We start from the raw sequence: 17,946 nt of genomic DNA, 5'->3' as shown, positions 1-17,946 counted from the left end.
CACCAGTGGCGTTACATGACACATTCATTTTTTGTTAGGCACAGGGAGATGAAGTGATTTTCCCATAATCACAGATGTTGCGCGTCCTTGCTGAGACTCGAACCCGGTTCCCCAGATTGGAGGTCAACCACCCTAGCTGTTAGGCCAACAACTCTTCCTCCCAAGTTTGTTTCAGAAAACACTGCAGAAGTCAACCCACATTCAAAACAGCCTAAGTTTACAAAAAGACAAAAAATTTGAGCCGAAGCGGAGAACAAGGCCTAGAGCCAGAGGTAGATGGCTGGTTTGTGATCCCTTGAACATTTCTATGAAAATTACCAACAGCCCCTACTCACCTTTTGGCAGGGTAATACTATGTTTGCAGGGATAAAAGTTTGCAAACCACAGAGAAATTGGAACAAGCGGGTGGGTTTGAGAAGTGCAATGTACGAGACAGGTGAGGCTTGCACTTCGGAGAAGCAACACTGATCATAAAGCTCAAAGCTTGCATACAAAACTATTTGGCCTGTGGCCATTCTAACACCACCTGAACCGAGGGAAGCAAAGAAACTAATAGAGGAGAACACCTATCATTTTGAAATTCTTTTCTAGTCAACATTAATGACTGGTAATATTTATTTCTCTGTGCAGATTGGCCAAATCGTACAGATAAGTGTGTGGTAAATTTAGCTTCAATAATCTGCTGATCAGGTTATGTACTCTCACTTCAATTTGAATCTGTCAGCTATTGAAAAACGTGGATTCAGCTCAAAGCTCCTATTTAATTCCTATCTAGCTTTCATAATCTATAGAGCAAGGAGTTAAAATAATGTCTATGTCAGGACCGGAGGCAAGGATTATGCTCATTCTCTCTTCGCTTTATTCAACAAACCTTCACAGCAGCTCAAACTTTTTTTCAAAACTACATTTCACAGAAACAGGAAAAAACATAAGTCTCTTGCAGTCCTTCTATAGTGTCCATGAATCCTGGCCAATAACTGCTGCTGACACCCCTTGCACTTCCTCTTTCTTCGCTGCTCGGCAGCTCGAGATAAGTGCATTCCCTTTACTCCTGTTGTGGGGTTTTAGTGGTTAGCCTATGGGCGGTTACTTGAGGGGATTTGTGTATATTTTGTTTTGTGCCTTTACAGATTCCCTGTCGAGCCGCGGGAACGCGAGGGCGCTCCTGACGCGGCTCCGCCACTTTTCCCGACCGCGATGCGGTCCTCCGCCCGCCAGAGGGCGCTGTGTGTGGCGTCGCAGACCCAAGGGGGGAGGGGGTTGGGGGGGGGGGCTTGGAGAAGACTCCAGACGACGAAGCTGGCTCCTCGAGGTCATGGAGGCCTTCGGGGTCTACTGACCCTCCGAGGACTGGGATAGCGGATATGCTTGATCCCAACGAAATTGTGCACCCTAGATCAGCAGAGTGGGTCCCAGCTGAAAAAGCAGCACTATATGTGGCGTCCCGTCTAAGAAAACCCCTAGAAAACGAAGCCAGAAGCAGACTGAGGGCTGAATGTCCCCGCCCTACGCTGTCAGGCAAAGTGGCAGTCACCCCGGAGATTGAGGGTAAGATTGTGACCTTCCTCGCCAAATTTATCAGGGACCCGAAGAAAGGGATAGATAGATCCTGGCGCGCATGCCAGGACAAGTTGTTGGATGCCGTCGGTCCCATGACAAAAATATTGGACATGGCAGAGGAGGCTCGGAGTTCGGGTGTCCGGATTGACCCGGAGGTTTTGTCGGCATGGGCGCAGCGCGCGATTTGCTTTATGGGGGAACGCAAACTGCGCCCTGTCCACAGAAAGGCGTAGGTCTCTCTTGATCAAAGTCAATCCCAAGCTAGGGGATTTGGCCTGTTCAGAGGCAGGGGCCTCGGCGCAAGGCGGCTTATTTGGCGAGCGTTTATTAAAGAGCTCGGAGAGTTTGTCGCCACTTTCACATCCTTAGATAAAGCGCAGGCAAACAAAGCAGGTTTTTAACCCTCGGGTTTTCCGTGGGGCTAGTGGGGGCAGGCTCCGCCCGCCCGGCCGGGGACAGAATCAGCAACCCCAATAAAGGGGGCAATGCTCCGGACGCGGCCAATACCAGGCTGACCAGCGCTTTAACAACTTCTATCCCACAAGAGGGCAGAAATTCCGCGGACGAGGAAGCTACAGAGGCCAGGATGGCAATGTCAACGGTGAGTGTTTGGCCCGGGGCGCAACTGCGAGTGGGGGGCATGCTGGGGCAGTTTTTCCCCGCTTGGGAAGCGTTAACGGGGGGCGCATGGGTGCTTCAAACTGTAAGGGGCTTCCAGATAGAGTTCTTTGGGACTCCCAAACAAAGAGTGCGTCCCCGCCCACTATTGTTCTCAACACCAGCTGCGGCGCTGGCGAGCGAGGAGGTTGCGGAGTTGCTGCGGAAAGGGGCGATTTGTCGCACGGATATCCACCCTACGGGTTCTCAGCAACATATTTTTAGTGGACAAGGCAGATGGGGGCCAACGGCCAGTGATCAATCTACGAGATTTCAACGAATGGCTGGTGTACAGACACTTCAAAATGGAAGGTATGCACCTGCTGCGGGATGTACTCCAGCCACTCGATTGGATTTGAAGGATGCCTACCTAGTAGTACCAATTTTTCCTCCACACAGACAGTTCCTTCAGTTTCTTTGGCAGGGTCAAGCCTACGAGTTTTGTTGTCTTCCGTTCGGCCTCTCCACGGCCCCTTGGTGCTTCACCAAGGTCCTCAAACCCGCTGTGGAATATCTACGGGCTCGGGGTGTCGGGTTGATCGTCTATTTGGACGATATTCTTATCATGAGAAAAAAGTTCCACAGCGGATCTTGCAGCCAGCACCTCTATTTTCCGATGTCCCTCTAATGTCCAATTTAATGTTGTGCTGATAACCTCCAGGACCTGCTGCGGTTTGGTCCTACTGGAAATCCAGACAAAGACTTAAGAAACAGAACAGAATTCGATCGAATCCGTCATGGGGACACCGCACTAACAGGACGCTCTTTAGCATTTTTGGTGGCAGCTTATTATGGTCTGCGCATGTGCTGTTCTTTGGATGCCAGAAATTTTACACTAATCTTTGGAATATCACCTTCTTGGATTAATTGTGTCTTTTACGTATAAACCCTTGACGTGGCTAAAACATTATCCGGATATCGGAATTTTGGCATAGGCATCTGTACTGTTCGGATCAAACGATTCCATTGACGTCATTTTCGTCGCTTCAAGTTCTGACAAACACCCTTGCCCTGACGAAGCGCCCATGGTTGGGGAGCGAAACGCGTTGGCTGTCCTATAAATGAGAAAATAAAAGAATTTATTTTTGATACTACATGGTCCTGGCTACTTCATCCTTGGTGCTGCCTCTGTTCTGTTTCTTAAGATATTCTTATCATGGCCCAGAGTCCGGTGACTCTCAGGACTCACCTGCAGATGGCGGTGTCCCTGCTCAAGCAGTTGGGATTTGTTATTAACGAGAAGAAATCTCTTCTCGTCCCGACTCAACAAGCCTCCTTCTTAGGGTTTGTGATAGACTCCGTGTCGGCCACTCTCAGCCTCCCATAACAAAAGGTAGCGAAGATCCGCCACGAGATTCGTCAGACCTTGGCCAAGCAGGGAACATCCTTGCGGCAGATAGCTCGGCTAGTGGGCCTTTTCTCGGCCTCCATTCAGGCGATTTTTCCGGGGCCTCTACACTACAGGGCCCTGCAGCGTTTAAAGGTGCACCACCTCCGGAAGGGCCTCACGTATTCAGGTGGTTCCGCTGACGGACGAAGTTCGCGACGAATTGGAGTGGTGGCTGTCCCACATGGAGGCTTGGAACGGGAGAGCCATATGCGGTTCGGCACCTGACTTGGTCATAGAGTCAGACGCCAGTCGATCCGGCTGGGGGGCACGGTGTGGGGAATTCTCCACAGGAGGAAGCTGGTCTCCGCAAGAACAGCAACTTCATATCAATTCCCTCAAATTGCTAGCGGGCTCTTTTGCGGTCGGCTGTTGGACCAAAGACAGGGTTCAGGCATCAGTTCCTCTGAAGATGGACAATGTGTCCGCAGTCAGGTACATCAATCACCTGGGCGGCACACGTTCCAAGGCTCTAGCAACCTTGGCGAAACAGTTTTGGGAGTTTTGCCTCTCCAATCAGGTATCGGTCATAGCGGAATACCTTCCCGGGACGCAGAGGCCGATTGGCACGCCCGTCATCTTCGAGATGCCAGTGTTTGGAAATTGGACCCAGAGGATTTCCGCGGACTACAGGACGGTTGGGGTCCTTTCTCCATAGACCTTTTTGCGTGTCGGCTGGATCACCAACTTCCCGGTTCTTCAGTTGGAGGCCGGATCCCCTGGCGGTGGCGTCCAACGCTATCACCCAGGACTGGAGTCGGGAGAAGGTGTATGCGTTTCCACCGTTCTCTATGATCACCAAAGTGGCAGCCCAGGTGCGCAGACAGAGGTCCTCGGTGGTCCTGATAACACCATGTTGGAGGTCGCAAGTTTAGTTTCCAGTTCTACTGGAACTTTCTTGGGATTTTCCAATCCGACTCCAACCAACTCCCCGACTCCTGTTGAGTCCAGAGGGGGTTCCCCACAGGCTGCTGGAGGAGGGCTCGCTCCAGCAGATGGCATGGCGGATTACAGGCAACGTTGGCGCCTGCCGGGCCTTTCGGGCCACGCTGAGCTCCTGCTGTCCAGAGCATGGGCAGACAGCACGTCTAAGCGGTACCGATCAGCATGAACACGGTGGGTATGTTGGTGTATGCGACGGGAAGTGGATCCCGTGGTCGCCGATCTGACGCATGTTTTGAACTATTTAGCGGAATTGGCTCAGATAGGCCTAGCATACAGGTCGGTCAATACTGTCCGCTCGACCATCTCGGCAGGACATGCTCCGCTTGACGGAGCACCCTTGGGGGAAACATCCTTTTTGTATGCAAGCTTCTTAGAGGCATTAGGTTGTCTCTTCCTACGGAACCTCGCTATTCGGTCCTTTGGGACGTGAATCAAATGCTGAACTTGCTGTTATCTTGGCAACCGAATCGTTTTCGGTCACAGAAGGAATTGTCCGCCAAGTTGGCGATGTTGCTTTGCCTGGTGTCATGTAGAAGAGTCTCAGATGTTAGTGCTCTTGATATTACGGCAAGAGTTTTCTCCCCGGAAGGGGTGACTTTTACGGTGAGTACGAGGACCAATTCTAATACTTGCACGATTTCTTATCCTGCTTTTGCGGAAACACCTAAACTCTGTGCGGTGCAATGTTTGAAAGCTTATGAGGAAGCCACGGAGGAAGTTCGACCCCCAGGCGAACGAGAACTCCTGATAGCCCTCAAAAAGCCTTTCAGGGCGGTGTCCTCGCCCACGATAGCCAGTTGGGTGCGTTGGGTTATGCAAGGAGCGGGCATCAGTACAAGCACTTTTGGTGCACATTCTGCCAGAGGAGCAATGGCTTCAAAGGCGTTCAGCCTAGGGGCGTGCCTGGAAGATTTGATGAGAGCAGCGGATTGGTCCTCGGATTCAACCTTTAAAAGGTTTTACTTTAAACCGCTGCTGAATGTGGCACAGGTAGGGATTGACAAGCTTTGAAGGAGCATAATTCTGGCCTCCGGTCCTGACATAGAATAGAAATTTGCCTAGCCTACGAGAAGGTAAGTTTCAATTCTATTAAGGACGCGGAGGCGAGAATTATCCCTCCCAGCAAGCGCATGGGTTGCTGGCCCGCCCCGTATGGTGGCAAGTAATTGCCTCTTGATTTTTCTGTTTCTGATACTCCCTTAAATGGTTCTATGCCTTAATGATGGAAGTAGTTCTGTTAAGATACCGACATGTTTCAGTTGTGTTGATATTTTGCTTGACTTCCTTCATGATTGAAGAATGATGTTTGATTACTGTGGTTTCTTTCAGGAAACGACAATGCGAAGCAGGCTGGTTAATGATGGAAGGGATCCTCCAGCGAAGAAAGAGGAAGTGCAAGGGGTGTCAGCAGCAGTTATTGGCCAGGATTCATGGACACTATAGAAGGACTACAAGAGACTTATGTTTTTTCCTGCTTCTGGGAAATGTAGTTTTGAAAAAAAGTTTGATGAGCTGCTGTGAAATTTTGTTGAATAAAGCGAAGAGAGAATGAGCATAATCCTCGCCTCCGCGTCCTTAATAGGAATTGAAACTTACCTTCTCGTAGGCTAGGCAAATTTCTATTCTCAGGAACAAACATCTTTATTTGAAATGGACCTCACTATCGCACACGATTGCAACTTATGCGGGAAATAAAAAGCAGTTGTCTAATATACAAAACAGCATTTAGGGACAATACATCCCTGGTGTGGATGCAAACTAGATGTTCTTCTCATTCATAACCTTTCTTGGACAATTTACAAGATAGCAAGAATGGGCCTTTGACTGAATGAGGTATGCGGACATTACAATGATGGAGGAATGAACGGTATTACATACAATGATTAAAAACTGAAAAATAGGACCCTTGTTGTCTAAAATAATGAAAGAAATAGATTTAATTTTTTTGTGGAAGTTTAGAGGGTTACCCTTTCTAATGAAGTTTGGACGTACAAGTGAATAAACTCACTCGCCTAGTATATGCACGTTGGAGCTTTATTGGAGTCCTTGCTGGCCATTGCTTCGAAATTAGTATTACATTGCTAGAAAAACAGTAAAAACTTTTCTTTAACATGTGGTGTGCATGTTTGACCCATGTCAGAAGAAAAGAGTGCTTGAAAAATGGTCTCTAGTAAAAACCTTGTTCAGATTCCCTTCTGTGATAAACTATATGCATACAAAAATATAACCCCACCCACCCCCCCAGGAATCCATTTTCATATTAACTATACCTCCAACTAATATTGGTGGAGGTCTTCTTTATAGTTTAGGTGCACTCAGAATCCACTAACTGGAATTTCTTCTTTCGCTTCACATTGACATTTCTAGGCCAAGACTGTCCAATCCGGATTTTTCTTTATAAGCCCACTTTCAGCATGCTCTTTTTACTTTCTTTTCTCGACCGATATAAAGTGTTTAAGACATTTGCAATGCATGAGAAAACGTAATTTTATATTACAGAATGTGCACTATTGTATGTATTCATATGGCTGACTACTGTAGTTTTAGGAGCACCATTAAATAGGTGTGGATGTTCTAGGCCAACAATGAGCCTGTTCAGTGTTTTAAATACAGTACATTTAATATCCAGATAACATTTTGTGAACACCAAAAGAGTCAAGGCACAGATTTGTTTTGTATTCTTAATAGCTATCTTCCAGTTAAGTCTTTGAACGTCCCTCCTGCCTTGACCTGCATATGCGCCAGCTGAGTCCATATGCACTTCACGCTCATCACTCCTTGTTAGCCAATATCATGCCAAAGGATATCAGGTATAATATTAGACAGGCCGGACAGTACTACGTGGTATGAATAAATGTGAAGCTTATCTCCAAAAATAAATGTGCATGGGAAAGTGGCGGGAGTAAGGAGAAACTACAACGCAAAACAGACCTCAAGTGAGGAGTTCCGTTTCGGCTGTGATTATAGTGCAAAGTAGTTGCTTAAATTCAAGTCAAATCTGGCATCTCGAGCCTCTCTCAGGGCTCTTAATACATAATGCCCCCTGAACCTCTCGTGGACCAATAATGCAACCTGAGCCTCTCGGGGCTCAACAACAAATGCCCCCAGGATTTTGGTGGAGTCCCTCTCAGGGGACTCGAACTAAAACACTGCCCCCGGGAGCCTTGGTAGGCTCCTCCACACAAATGCCACCTTCGTTGGAGACCCTCGCTGGGGACTCTAAATAACAAATAACAAAAAGGTGCCCAGAGCCTTGGAGCCTCGTGGGCTCTTCACCACTGAGGAAAGGGCCCCCCTGAGAGATCGCGCTACTGGGGGGGGGGGGGGGGGGGGGGGGGGGGGGGGGCAGACACCGGCAATGTGTCCCGACGCCTCCCTCTCCTCTTTGAGCTTCCCGTGCACTCACTGGATTGCTGTGCGGCGGCGGCTCTCCTCTCGGCAGCACGGGACTCTGCTTCTCAATGCCGGTTACCACAGGGCTCTCCCTCACTCCTGGGAGCCCTGTGGAAGGCGCCGGCTGCAGGACTCTTCTTCGTTCCTTCTCTCCCCTCTGCCTGTGGGGGCGGGACTTCCGGCCAGGTCGCGCCGTGATTGGCCGACCGGCCAACCAACCACTTCCGGGTCGTCGCGGGCAGCGTGGCGGCTCGTTTTTGGCAGGCAGGCGGGGACTGACTTCAACCGAGGGGTTGGCTCCCTTGAGTTGACCAAATAAACGGGCGATGCCGGGTAGGCACCGGCCAAAGGGGACGCACAGTCGGCCAAAAATGCGGCGTGGGCAGCCGCTAGAGTAAAAATAAAGCGCTCTGAGCGCTATGGCAATTTCAGCGCTCCGAGGCGCTTGAAGGCAAAGTACAGCGCTTCCCAGGCGCTATAAGGAAAGGTACAGCGCTCCCAAGACATTAAGAGCGAAAACGTCAAAATACCTAAACATACACGAAAAAAAAAAAAAATAGCAAGCACCCACCGCCGCCGTGACGATCAGAAAAGGGTGGAGAGGGAAAAAAATCGCAACGCCCACGAATCTGGTCCGGCCATGACGGACAGATCTCTGTTCCAATGGCTAGCCTCCATTCATGGAGCTAGCCAATAGAACAGAGGGCGGATTCCCAAGCCACATAGTATTCTCATTAGGTTTTCGCCTGCGCGAAAAGCTGCGCAGTGCGCAGCTTTCACTTAGGCGAAACCTAAAAACCATGGATTTAGGCACAGATCTCTGTACTGGGGTGAATGTATGCCATTGTTCTGCATTCTGTCCATCAACTGTTTTTGCATAAATTCAAGTTCAGACTGCACTTCTAAACGTTACAAGGGTTTGCAGTACAAAGGGAAAGGCGGTGTAAACAAGGGCCTTTTCTTGATGCAAGTACATTCTTTCACTAACAATGCAGTAAGTCATGTCCTGGCTCAGTGATGTTCATTAACTGATTGCCAGATTATATGAAACTATCAAGAGAGCTTAGAGTCAGTTAAGGTAAAAAAGAAAAAAAAATCATACAGGGTTCTCACATTGGCATCAGCACAGCATTGACCTTTAGAATACAGTGCTTTCCGGTAAAAGAAGATGACTTGATATTGTTGGTGATGATGGATGCAGATTTAGTTCCCTATGAGCACCTAGCAGCTGCCTTGGATGAGTTAGGACTGCCTGTTTTTGTAGCATCACTCTTCCCTGCCACAGCTGCTTTTGAAAGGTAACAGCATGAGAAAGCATTGCACTGAATGCTGTGTGCATAAATGTACACTTGTTCATCAGTTTCTAGGTTGAGGCAAAAAAAAAAAATAATAATAATATCAGGCATTCTATTGTAGACACAATGCCCTCCCAACCTGACAAATCTTCCCTGCATACCAAGGATATAGAAGAAAAATACTCTACCATATTTCTCTCTTGGACCATTGTACTCAAAAGCTTTGCCCTTGCGGAACATCTTTAAAGTTGGATAGCCAGATACACCAAACCTGGTTCCGAGCTCGCTCTCAGCGGTGGCATCCACCTTTGCCAAAGGAATGGGTGGGGTGCGTTTACTGAGCTCCTGAGCGGCTTTCTCATACTCTGGTGCCAGTTTTTTGCAGTGTCCACACCTACAACCAGACAAAATATATATTATATTACTTTTAGCAGAAAGGATGGTAATACTTCCTTTGAGTTATGTACCTTCATAAAATCACTAGGTGTCTTGCAAAGAGACTATAAAAAATGTTATTTATTTTTTAAGACAAGGGCATTTAACAGTTTTTGGTGAATAGCACTACTGATTCAAAAACTTTACACAGTATTTAGTTAATAAGCAAGCAGCATAAACAAGTACCAAGCGTCTAATTTGTAGTAGATTAATTTAGGACTAATCAGTACTTTTTAAATTACAAATCCCCACCCAAAAAACACAAAGCAATGTCCAGACTACTGTGCCCCAGTCATTACAGACTCCATCATATTTTGACGTGTTCTAGGTTCTCCCACAAATTTTTATCAGCAAACTGAGATAGATTCCCTATCGTCTGTAGCTTACATTGAAGCAGATTCCCCAAGATACATAGCGCCGGCCAGGGGTTGGGTTCAAAGTGTATTTGGAATGATTAGGGAATCCTTCGTGTTTGGAGCAGCTTGGAGCCTGGGTGATCGTCGCCGTGACTCTAGACGTCTGATCCCGTTTTTTAATTAACTACTCGCGGAACCCGCTTCGCGGGTCCCGCTTCGTGGCAAGGACAGGGCGCCACTGAAAGCAAATCAACAAGGTGCAGTGGGGCCAGGCAGGGCTGCGAGCAGGAGCAAGGACTCGATGTTCCAGGAGTCCTTGCTGGCCGATTGAAGACACCTGGCCGCTCTCCCTGCCAGCCCCGCCCACTGAGCCCCGGACCACGGTAAAGGCACACCTCTAATTGTCCCAACTGCTATTTAAACATCCCATAGCACCGCTGCGCGGGAACACGCGGGAGAGCGCCGGGAGAAGCCCGGGACAAGGGCGGGACCGTCTGTGGCCGTCCGAGGCCGATAGAGGTTGGGTCGGGCCACCCCCCTTTAAACTTCCCCTTGTGTTATCTGGTATTGTTTGTTTTAGTTAGTCTCGTAGTGGTTGCTTTATCGTCCATTGTTTTGTTGTCCTTTGCCAGTGTGGTAACGTATATTTATACAAAATGCCCCTACGCTCTGGAAAAGAAAGACAAGTTCAAGTATCCACCACAAATGGAGTTTTTACTGGCACCATTGACCAATTTTTTAAACGTACGACTTGTATCCTAGAAAAAGAAATTGCTCTTGCAGAGAAACGCTTATCTCTTGACATAGTTACGGGTATGCGCTCTTCCCTAGGTAAAATTAGCGATGCTGTTTCCCCTATCCCATTAACACAGCTTGAGTCAGTGGTCCGTAACAATATAGCCTCAGAAATTGTGTCTGTCGGACTTGAGTCAGATCTGGAGGGGGGAGCTGATAAAAACACTCAAGATTCTATATTAGAAGGTAGCTCTTTACATTATAATTCATTCAATACTGAGACAGACATTTCGATTTCCTCTAGTGTAACTAAAAGCCCAGAGTCTGCATTACAACTTTCAACTCTGGAGAATAGGAACACGCAGAAGTCTAACAAAAGGAAAAGGGTAGATTCGTCCCAGAGGGGGAGAAATAAAAAGGTTCAGAAAACTAATAGTGAGCCTCTGTCTCAAAATAACATAACAGAGATACCCCCAAACCTTATAGTGAGTGATAATAATACAGCTAACACTAATGTTGATGGTACACTTTTAGATAAAATCGAGGTGTTAATTAAATCTCTCCTCTTGCCCCTATTTGAGCGGACCAGACTGCTTAACGTTAAAATGGACACTATGGAAATACTGGTGAGGGAAAATTCTGACATTTTGAAAAAACGCCAACTATCTAGTTGCCCCAAGGGTCCAGCCCAAACGAATGTACAAAAAAGGGCGCCGGCCAACGGAGATAAGGGTAAAACTGCAAATCAGGTGTCATCTACCAATAAGGCCCCACAACAGAAAACTGCTGCAGATTTAAATAAGCAGACTGCGGTAGTGCCTATCCCACATAAAGTTGTCTCGAGTAATGTACCACATGCCAACCTCAAAGGGCCATCTAAATCATTCCGACCAGTAACACAAAACACACAGACTAGGAATACTGTTCCACCCAAGAAAAAATGTGTGAATCTTCCTCCAGAATCATTGCCATACACCGCAATCTTGACAGGAGTTGCCCCTTTGAGCGAGGGTAGGGTGGAAACCCACAGTGAGCTATACAACAAAGTTAAATTTTGGTTAAATAAAAACCGTCCTCTCTCACCTATGTCGAGACAGAAATCCTAACAGTTAGGAGAGTAGACTGGGTAGGTTACAGTAAAAAAAGATCTCGAAGGGGATGTGTTGTTATCAGCTTCAGGGAGCCATGGGTAGCTGAGTTCATTAATAGAGAACCAAGATTTGGTAGAGTAGGTGATGTCCAAACTTTATCCCTGCACTATTTCTACCCCAAACTCAGCCAAGGGAGAGAGTTTTCTCGTCAAAACCAACACAATCGAAATGTAAGCTTTAGAGGAAGATACCCTTCACAAGTGGCTACTTATTACCCAATGTTCATGCCTCATCTTTCGAATCGTTTTGCACCGCTGTGTGGATTGGACGGTGTCAACTGACATAATGGGGGGCCAATGGAACAGAACCATAGGGTGCATATGTGCTCTGATGAGAAAACTTCCCCTTATCATACAAGCCTCGAGGTGATGGTTACAAGTACTGATAACCAAAATAATAATGTAATCAATTGCTTGGGTGATCAAGTAAGAATGGGTCCCAATGTTTCGAATTTGGTAGATGAGTGTGTAAACAACACCATTTTATGTAAGAGAATTGTGGGGAACGCAACCTCATCTGACGAACCGCAGGCAGATCTTGTAAATACACTTAAGATATTGTCCTGGAACATTGCGGGGCTGAAGGGGAAAGTGGACATGGTTGAATGGGGAGTTTTTATCGAGCAATTTGATATTGTTGTCGTTCAAGAAAGTTGGTCAATTGATGCTATCTTCCGCCTTGGTTATTTGAATTTTTACAAACCAGCACTTAAAGGGAACAAGGACCGCCCATCTGGGGGACTTGTTATTTTGAATAAAACATCACTATGTTACAGGATTCATGAGATATCTGTCCCCAGTGCCGATCTACAGGGCCTTAAACTTAGCAGAGCTAACCAACGAGACTTGTTTTTAATCAACATATATGCAAGGGGCCGAGTGGGTGGTAAGAGTCCAGAAGTTATCGAGGACCTAGAACTCCTACTGAGCAGTATTGGACGGGATAAGGGTGTAGCAGTGGCAGGGGATTTAAACTGTACATTTGAACCCCTACCAGTTATGGAAGACAATTGCTATGCCGAAATAGACCGAATATGGAATGTTCAAAGCCTTGCTTTATCACCAATTAAAAAAGTCACTGAAGCTGCTTTGCAATGGCTTGGGTTATGTCTGGAGTGGGACATAAGGGCAGCAAATGGGAGGTCTGTCTCTGATAAAGCAGGAAAAGCCACATTTGATAACGGCTATAGTATTAGCCGTATAGACTACTTCCTTATCAAAATAGAGTTCTGGTGTCTAATAGTTGATATGGAAATAGTTGACAGGCCTGAAAGCGACCACAATCCTTTATTAATCAACTTTAAAGTTGATGGTGACGTGTCCATAAGGAACACCACTAAGTACACTACGGCTGAGACATTTCTTACAAATAACTGTACGATGGGATCGGATCCTAGAAGTCCCAGATACTATTGATAAAATCTCAACGGAAGTTGTAACTGCCACTGCAAAAGCGAAATCAGTGATGGATAAAATGGGGGCCGAGGAGCAAATTATTGAAATCCATGAGTCTTTTTTCCAAACTTAAATCTTTCTTTACAAAACAGGGTGGCTCGTCGAAAACAGACAAAAAAACCCTGGGCGCTAAATGGTATAATAAAAGCTGCCGTATAGCACACAGTTCCTTGATCGCTGTTATTAAGTCCAGGGTAACATCGGATATTAAAATAGAGCGGGCCAAATATAAGAAAGTGCTAAATCAAGCAAGGATTGCATGGGATGACCAATGCTGGCTGGAACTATACGAGGCTAGTCTGTCCACAAACCAACTTAAATTCTGGCAGGTAGTTAAGTGGGGAGGGTCTTGGGACTCGCAGATCCCAGTCAATTACATCTCAGCTGATGATTGGGTTAGTTATTTTTCGGCCCAATTTAGTGGCGAGGTGGCTGGTATTCCTAATACAGGGGTAGGTAATCCGTCTCCTGTTTCTCTTTCTGTGTCTGCTAGTGTGAACATGGCTTTTACAGAAAGAGAAACAGAGATTGCTCTAAAACAGATACAAAATGGCAAAGCTCCAGGTATGGACTGTGTTCCGGCTGATCTTTTTAAGCTGGATATAATCAATTGGGTCCCTTATATAACCATTTTAGCCAATGCTATTGCTAGAGGAGCCAGCATTCCAGACTCCTGGAAAGGGGCAGAAATTCTCCCTATATATAAAAAAGGTGATAAGTCCCTTGCAGGGAATTATCGCCCTATAAGCCTTATTGACGCCCTGCAGAAGGTAATCGCCAGAATGTTGCTGGGTAGAATCCAGTTTTGGATTAGTGAGGAAAATATTCTATCGCCACTACAAGCTGGATTTAGGGCCAGTATTAGCACTGTCGACCAAGTGGTCAGATTTCTTATGATCTATTGGAAGACAGTGCACTTAGGAGGGGGCACCATATACGCAGCGTTCGTAGATCTTAGATCTGCGTTCGACTTGGTTCCCAGAGGTAAATTATGGGATGCCCTAAAGGGCATTGGCATGCCACGCGAAATACTCGAGCTTACCATCAGGCTACATGAGTCTAACTTTGCTAGAGTCAGATGGTGACGGCAGGGCCAGGTGACAGACCCCTTTCCAGTGACCCGTGGATTAAGACAGGGCTGTGTCCTGGCACCAACCCTGTTCCTACTCTTCATTAATCAAGTGGTACAATTTCTTTCCTCTACTCCGACAGATGCTCCAGTTCTCGGTGGGACGAGATTCCCCCTTTTGATTTTTGCCGACGATACCCTGATCCTGGCAAAAACACAGGTGGGTCTCCAGACCGCACTAAATAAGTTTGTGGAGTTCTGTACACAAAATGATCTAGAAATTAACGTTTCAAAAACCAAATTCATGGATTTGACCAAGAATAGATCACAAAGGGGTCATGTTACAATGAATGGTACCATTCTGGAACAAGTAGGGGTGATGACCTACCTGGGGGTGGTTATAGACTATAGATTGCGCTGGAAGGAGCAGATTGAGGCACTTTATTTAAAATTTGCCCGTTTATCGGGTTGCCTAGTCAAAGAACAACGTTGCTCCCAAACCAAAAGAGTCTTGCCAGCTCTAAAAATATTTAATGCTAAAATTAGCTCTGCCATCCTCTACGGTTCGGATCTGTGGGGTTATGTAGATCTTGCCTCTAGATAAAATTCAGAATAAATTCCTCCGTAGCTTGGTAGGCCTCCTTTATCGACCCCATCACTCCCCCTTATGCTAGATATGGGCTGCCAAACAATTAAAAGTCAGGCTCGATACAGGATGGTAGCCCTCTGGAGACTAATTTGGTCCACACCAGAACTTTCTATGTTCGCTAACGAAATTCTGGAAGTGAAAATGATTCCAGGGTCAGGGAATCTATCTTGGTTTAAAAATATTAAGGAAATCCTTTATAGGATGGGCCTTCATATGCTGTGGTCAGATCCAGGAAACCAGGTTTTTCCTTCAAAACAAGAATTTAAATTAATGTTTTGGGCCACAGTCAAAGAAGATTTGGTTTTGTTTTCTCAAAGCCAAAACCTGACTGGGTTCTTTTTGCTGCATAAAGTGATATCCCATGCAGAATTATACTGGGACAAGATTACTAAAAGTGTAGATCGGAAACTTTACCACCAATTTCGAGTTGGCACATTGCCTTTAAGGGAGTTTACCAATAAATGGAATAAACCGCCCTTGCACTGTCCCTGGTGTAGTGAGCAAAAGGAAACTATGGGTCACTTTCTATTTGCCTGTCACGCATACTGTGCGCCGCGTCGTAAATGGCTAAAACCCATCTGCAGAAGGGTTAACACACGGGCGTGGGAAGAAGCGATGTTAACTTTGAGATACAATACAGCTGAATGGATTTCTATAGGTCTGGCGAAATATATTGGATGGGCTTGGACCATCAGGGCTAGACATCTCTCAGGAAAATAATTGTCAATTATGATAACAGTATTATAGGGAATATTCCTAGCGTAGTAACCCACTGTTATAATGTTAGAATATATGAATTGTGATGTATACATTCTCTTTCTTTTTTAATGAACTTGGTATGTAAAACGTCTTGCGATACGATTTAATCAATTTTTTATAATGTGTTTAGATGGCTACCTATGAACCTTTTTTATTACTTGTAATATTCATGTTGGAAATTTGTATGTATTCTTTTTTATATGCTGTCTTTTATGAAGAAAATCTTCGAAATAAAGACGTTAAAACCTGAAACCTGGAATGATTAGGGGAGGTTGGGGTTACGGGCTCTGGGATACAATAACCATGTTCAAAATTACAGTCAATGCTAGGGGATAGTTATTGTCATCTTGTCTGATAGCCCGTACATGTTCATGTATTCTTTCCTTCAATGCTCTTATTGTGCTACCCACAAATATTAGACCATGGCCATTAAATGAAAGAATACAAGAACATATACAGCCTATCAGAAATTATGACAGTAACTATCCTGGCTTTAAGGAAACTGGAGACATTTTGGATTAAGTTTGGTGGATAAAGGGTTGATAAAAAGTTGAATCAAGATAGAGAAATGCATGCATTTCTAACCAACTGAATACCAATCCTATTTACTCTGTTACTCTTATATTTTTGTTGAATAGGTTGTTGCACTCAATGTATATTTATTGTACACCTATGGGCACATTTTCTATATATCTGGACATTTAGCATGTGTACAGCCATTAATAATTTTTCCTGTATGTTAGGGTAGAATATCCCTCTACATTTTCCAAATTTACAGGGTCTCATTGGACATTTATTATTGTATGGTATAGGGCACTATCCGGTTTCTTTATTTTCGAGCGTTTGAAAGATGGACTACTCTTTTTCCTAGTCCACCTTCCACATTGGTTTGACTATCTTATAAATAACCTCTAATAAGGTTTTACCCGCATACATTTTGGTTTATGATTTTACAGGCTAGCCAACAGGTTTTTTAAAAAAATTGGTATACTAAAATCTGTTCAAACACAAGGAAATGTTCCACTTGTAGATGGCGGTGTTTCTGGTTTCATGTGCTGCATTCAAGCACTTAACAATGACTCACGGAACGGTTCTTCTTGACTTAAGGAGAGTATGAGGCAAGGTTAAAAGGCACACCAACAGGTCACCTCAGGAGGCTCGTGTTACATTGGGAGTCCTATTTACTCCAATGTGGAACGGTCTGGTCGGATAGAGTATCGAAGCTGGGACCGTGGGGCCAGTCCAGGGGAACTCACCCCTGGTGGGGGTGGTGAGAGGGGCAGGGGGGCTTGACCCTCCGGCACATAGGGACACCATTGGTCCACTTCTCCTCGGGCTGTGGGGCTCAGTGCAGCGGTGTGTTTGAGCCTGGGTCTGTGCTGAAGCCACTTGCGGCTGGAGGGGGGCCTACAGAAAGAGGCTTCAGTTAGCAACTGGAAGTCCTGTCTGGCTAGACCCAAGGATGGTCTCAGCTCATGTGGGTGTCGGGACCCAGTGTGCACCGTAACCTCCTCCAGACTCGAGCTGATGGACGCAAGTCCTTTAAGGTGTAAGTGGTGGCAGCCGGGGACTCACTCAGTCTTTGGTTTCTGCAGAAGGGGGCAAACAGGACAGCTTGACCACTCATTGCGGGTCTCACTGTCCCTGAAGTCCTTTGATGTGCAGGTTAGTTATCCTCAGTGTTGGTGCCCCGTCTGGACACAACAATCCTCGACTGCTCTGCAGCTCAGGTTGATCCTGGCGCTCCCACACTTGGAGGAATGGATGGATCTGACCTGTGGGAGCACAGCTTCTTCCTACTGACGCTGCGGCTGCCCAGGACTCCTGGTGAGCAGCAGGTAGGTGAACCGACCCTTGCTCATTTGGTGCCTGCAGCTGCACAGGAGTAGCTCCTCTACTCCAAGGTTGTTTCTTTGGCAATTGGCAAAGCACTTGCAGCCCATCTGGGTTTCTTGGAGTCTGTACAGCGCCGGGACGAGTCGGTTGATACACAAGCGTCTAGTGCAGCAGGCAGGCCAGCAGGGTTGGCACAAAGTCAGTCGTTCTACTTGGTTCTCGGGTCAGCAGTCTACTGTGGACGCTCCTTTTGTGTCTGCGAAAT

At 46.3% G+C, this 17,946-nt stretch overlaps 1 protein-coding gene across 1 annotated transcript in view; it reads right to left on the bottom strand.

Moving 5' to 3' along the window:
* The window catches only part of PDIA4 (protein disulfide isomerase family A member 4), a 147,917-nt gene that overhangs the window by 73,200 nt on the left and 56,771 nt on the right, over positions 1-17,946 (bottom strand). Inside the window, exon 5 of the mRNA XM_086964915.1 lies at positions 9,426-9,631. Within this exon, the coding sequence (XP_086821041.1) occupies positions 9,426-9,631 (206 nt within the window). The remainder of the gene's footprint in view (positions 1-9,425; positions 9,632-17,946) is intronic.

Source organism: Lissotriton vulgaris, chromosome 4_1, assembly GCF_964263255.1.
Source record: "Lissotriton vulgaris chromosome 4_1, aLisVul1.2, whole genome shotgun sequence".
In the NCBI taxonomy this organism is placed as follows: Eukaryota; Metazoa; Chordata; class Amphibia; order Caudata; family Salamandridae; genus Lissotriton; species Lissotriton vulgaris.
This window is presented reverse-complemented; position numbering and strand designations above follow the sequence as displayed.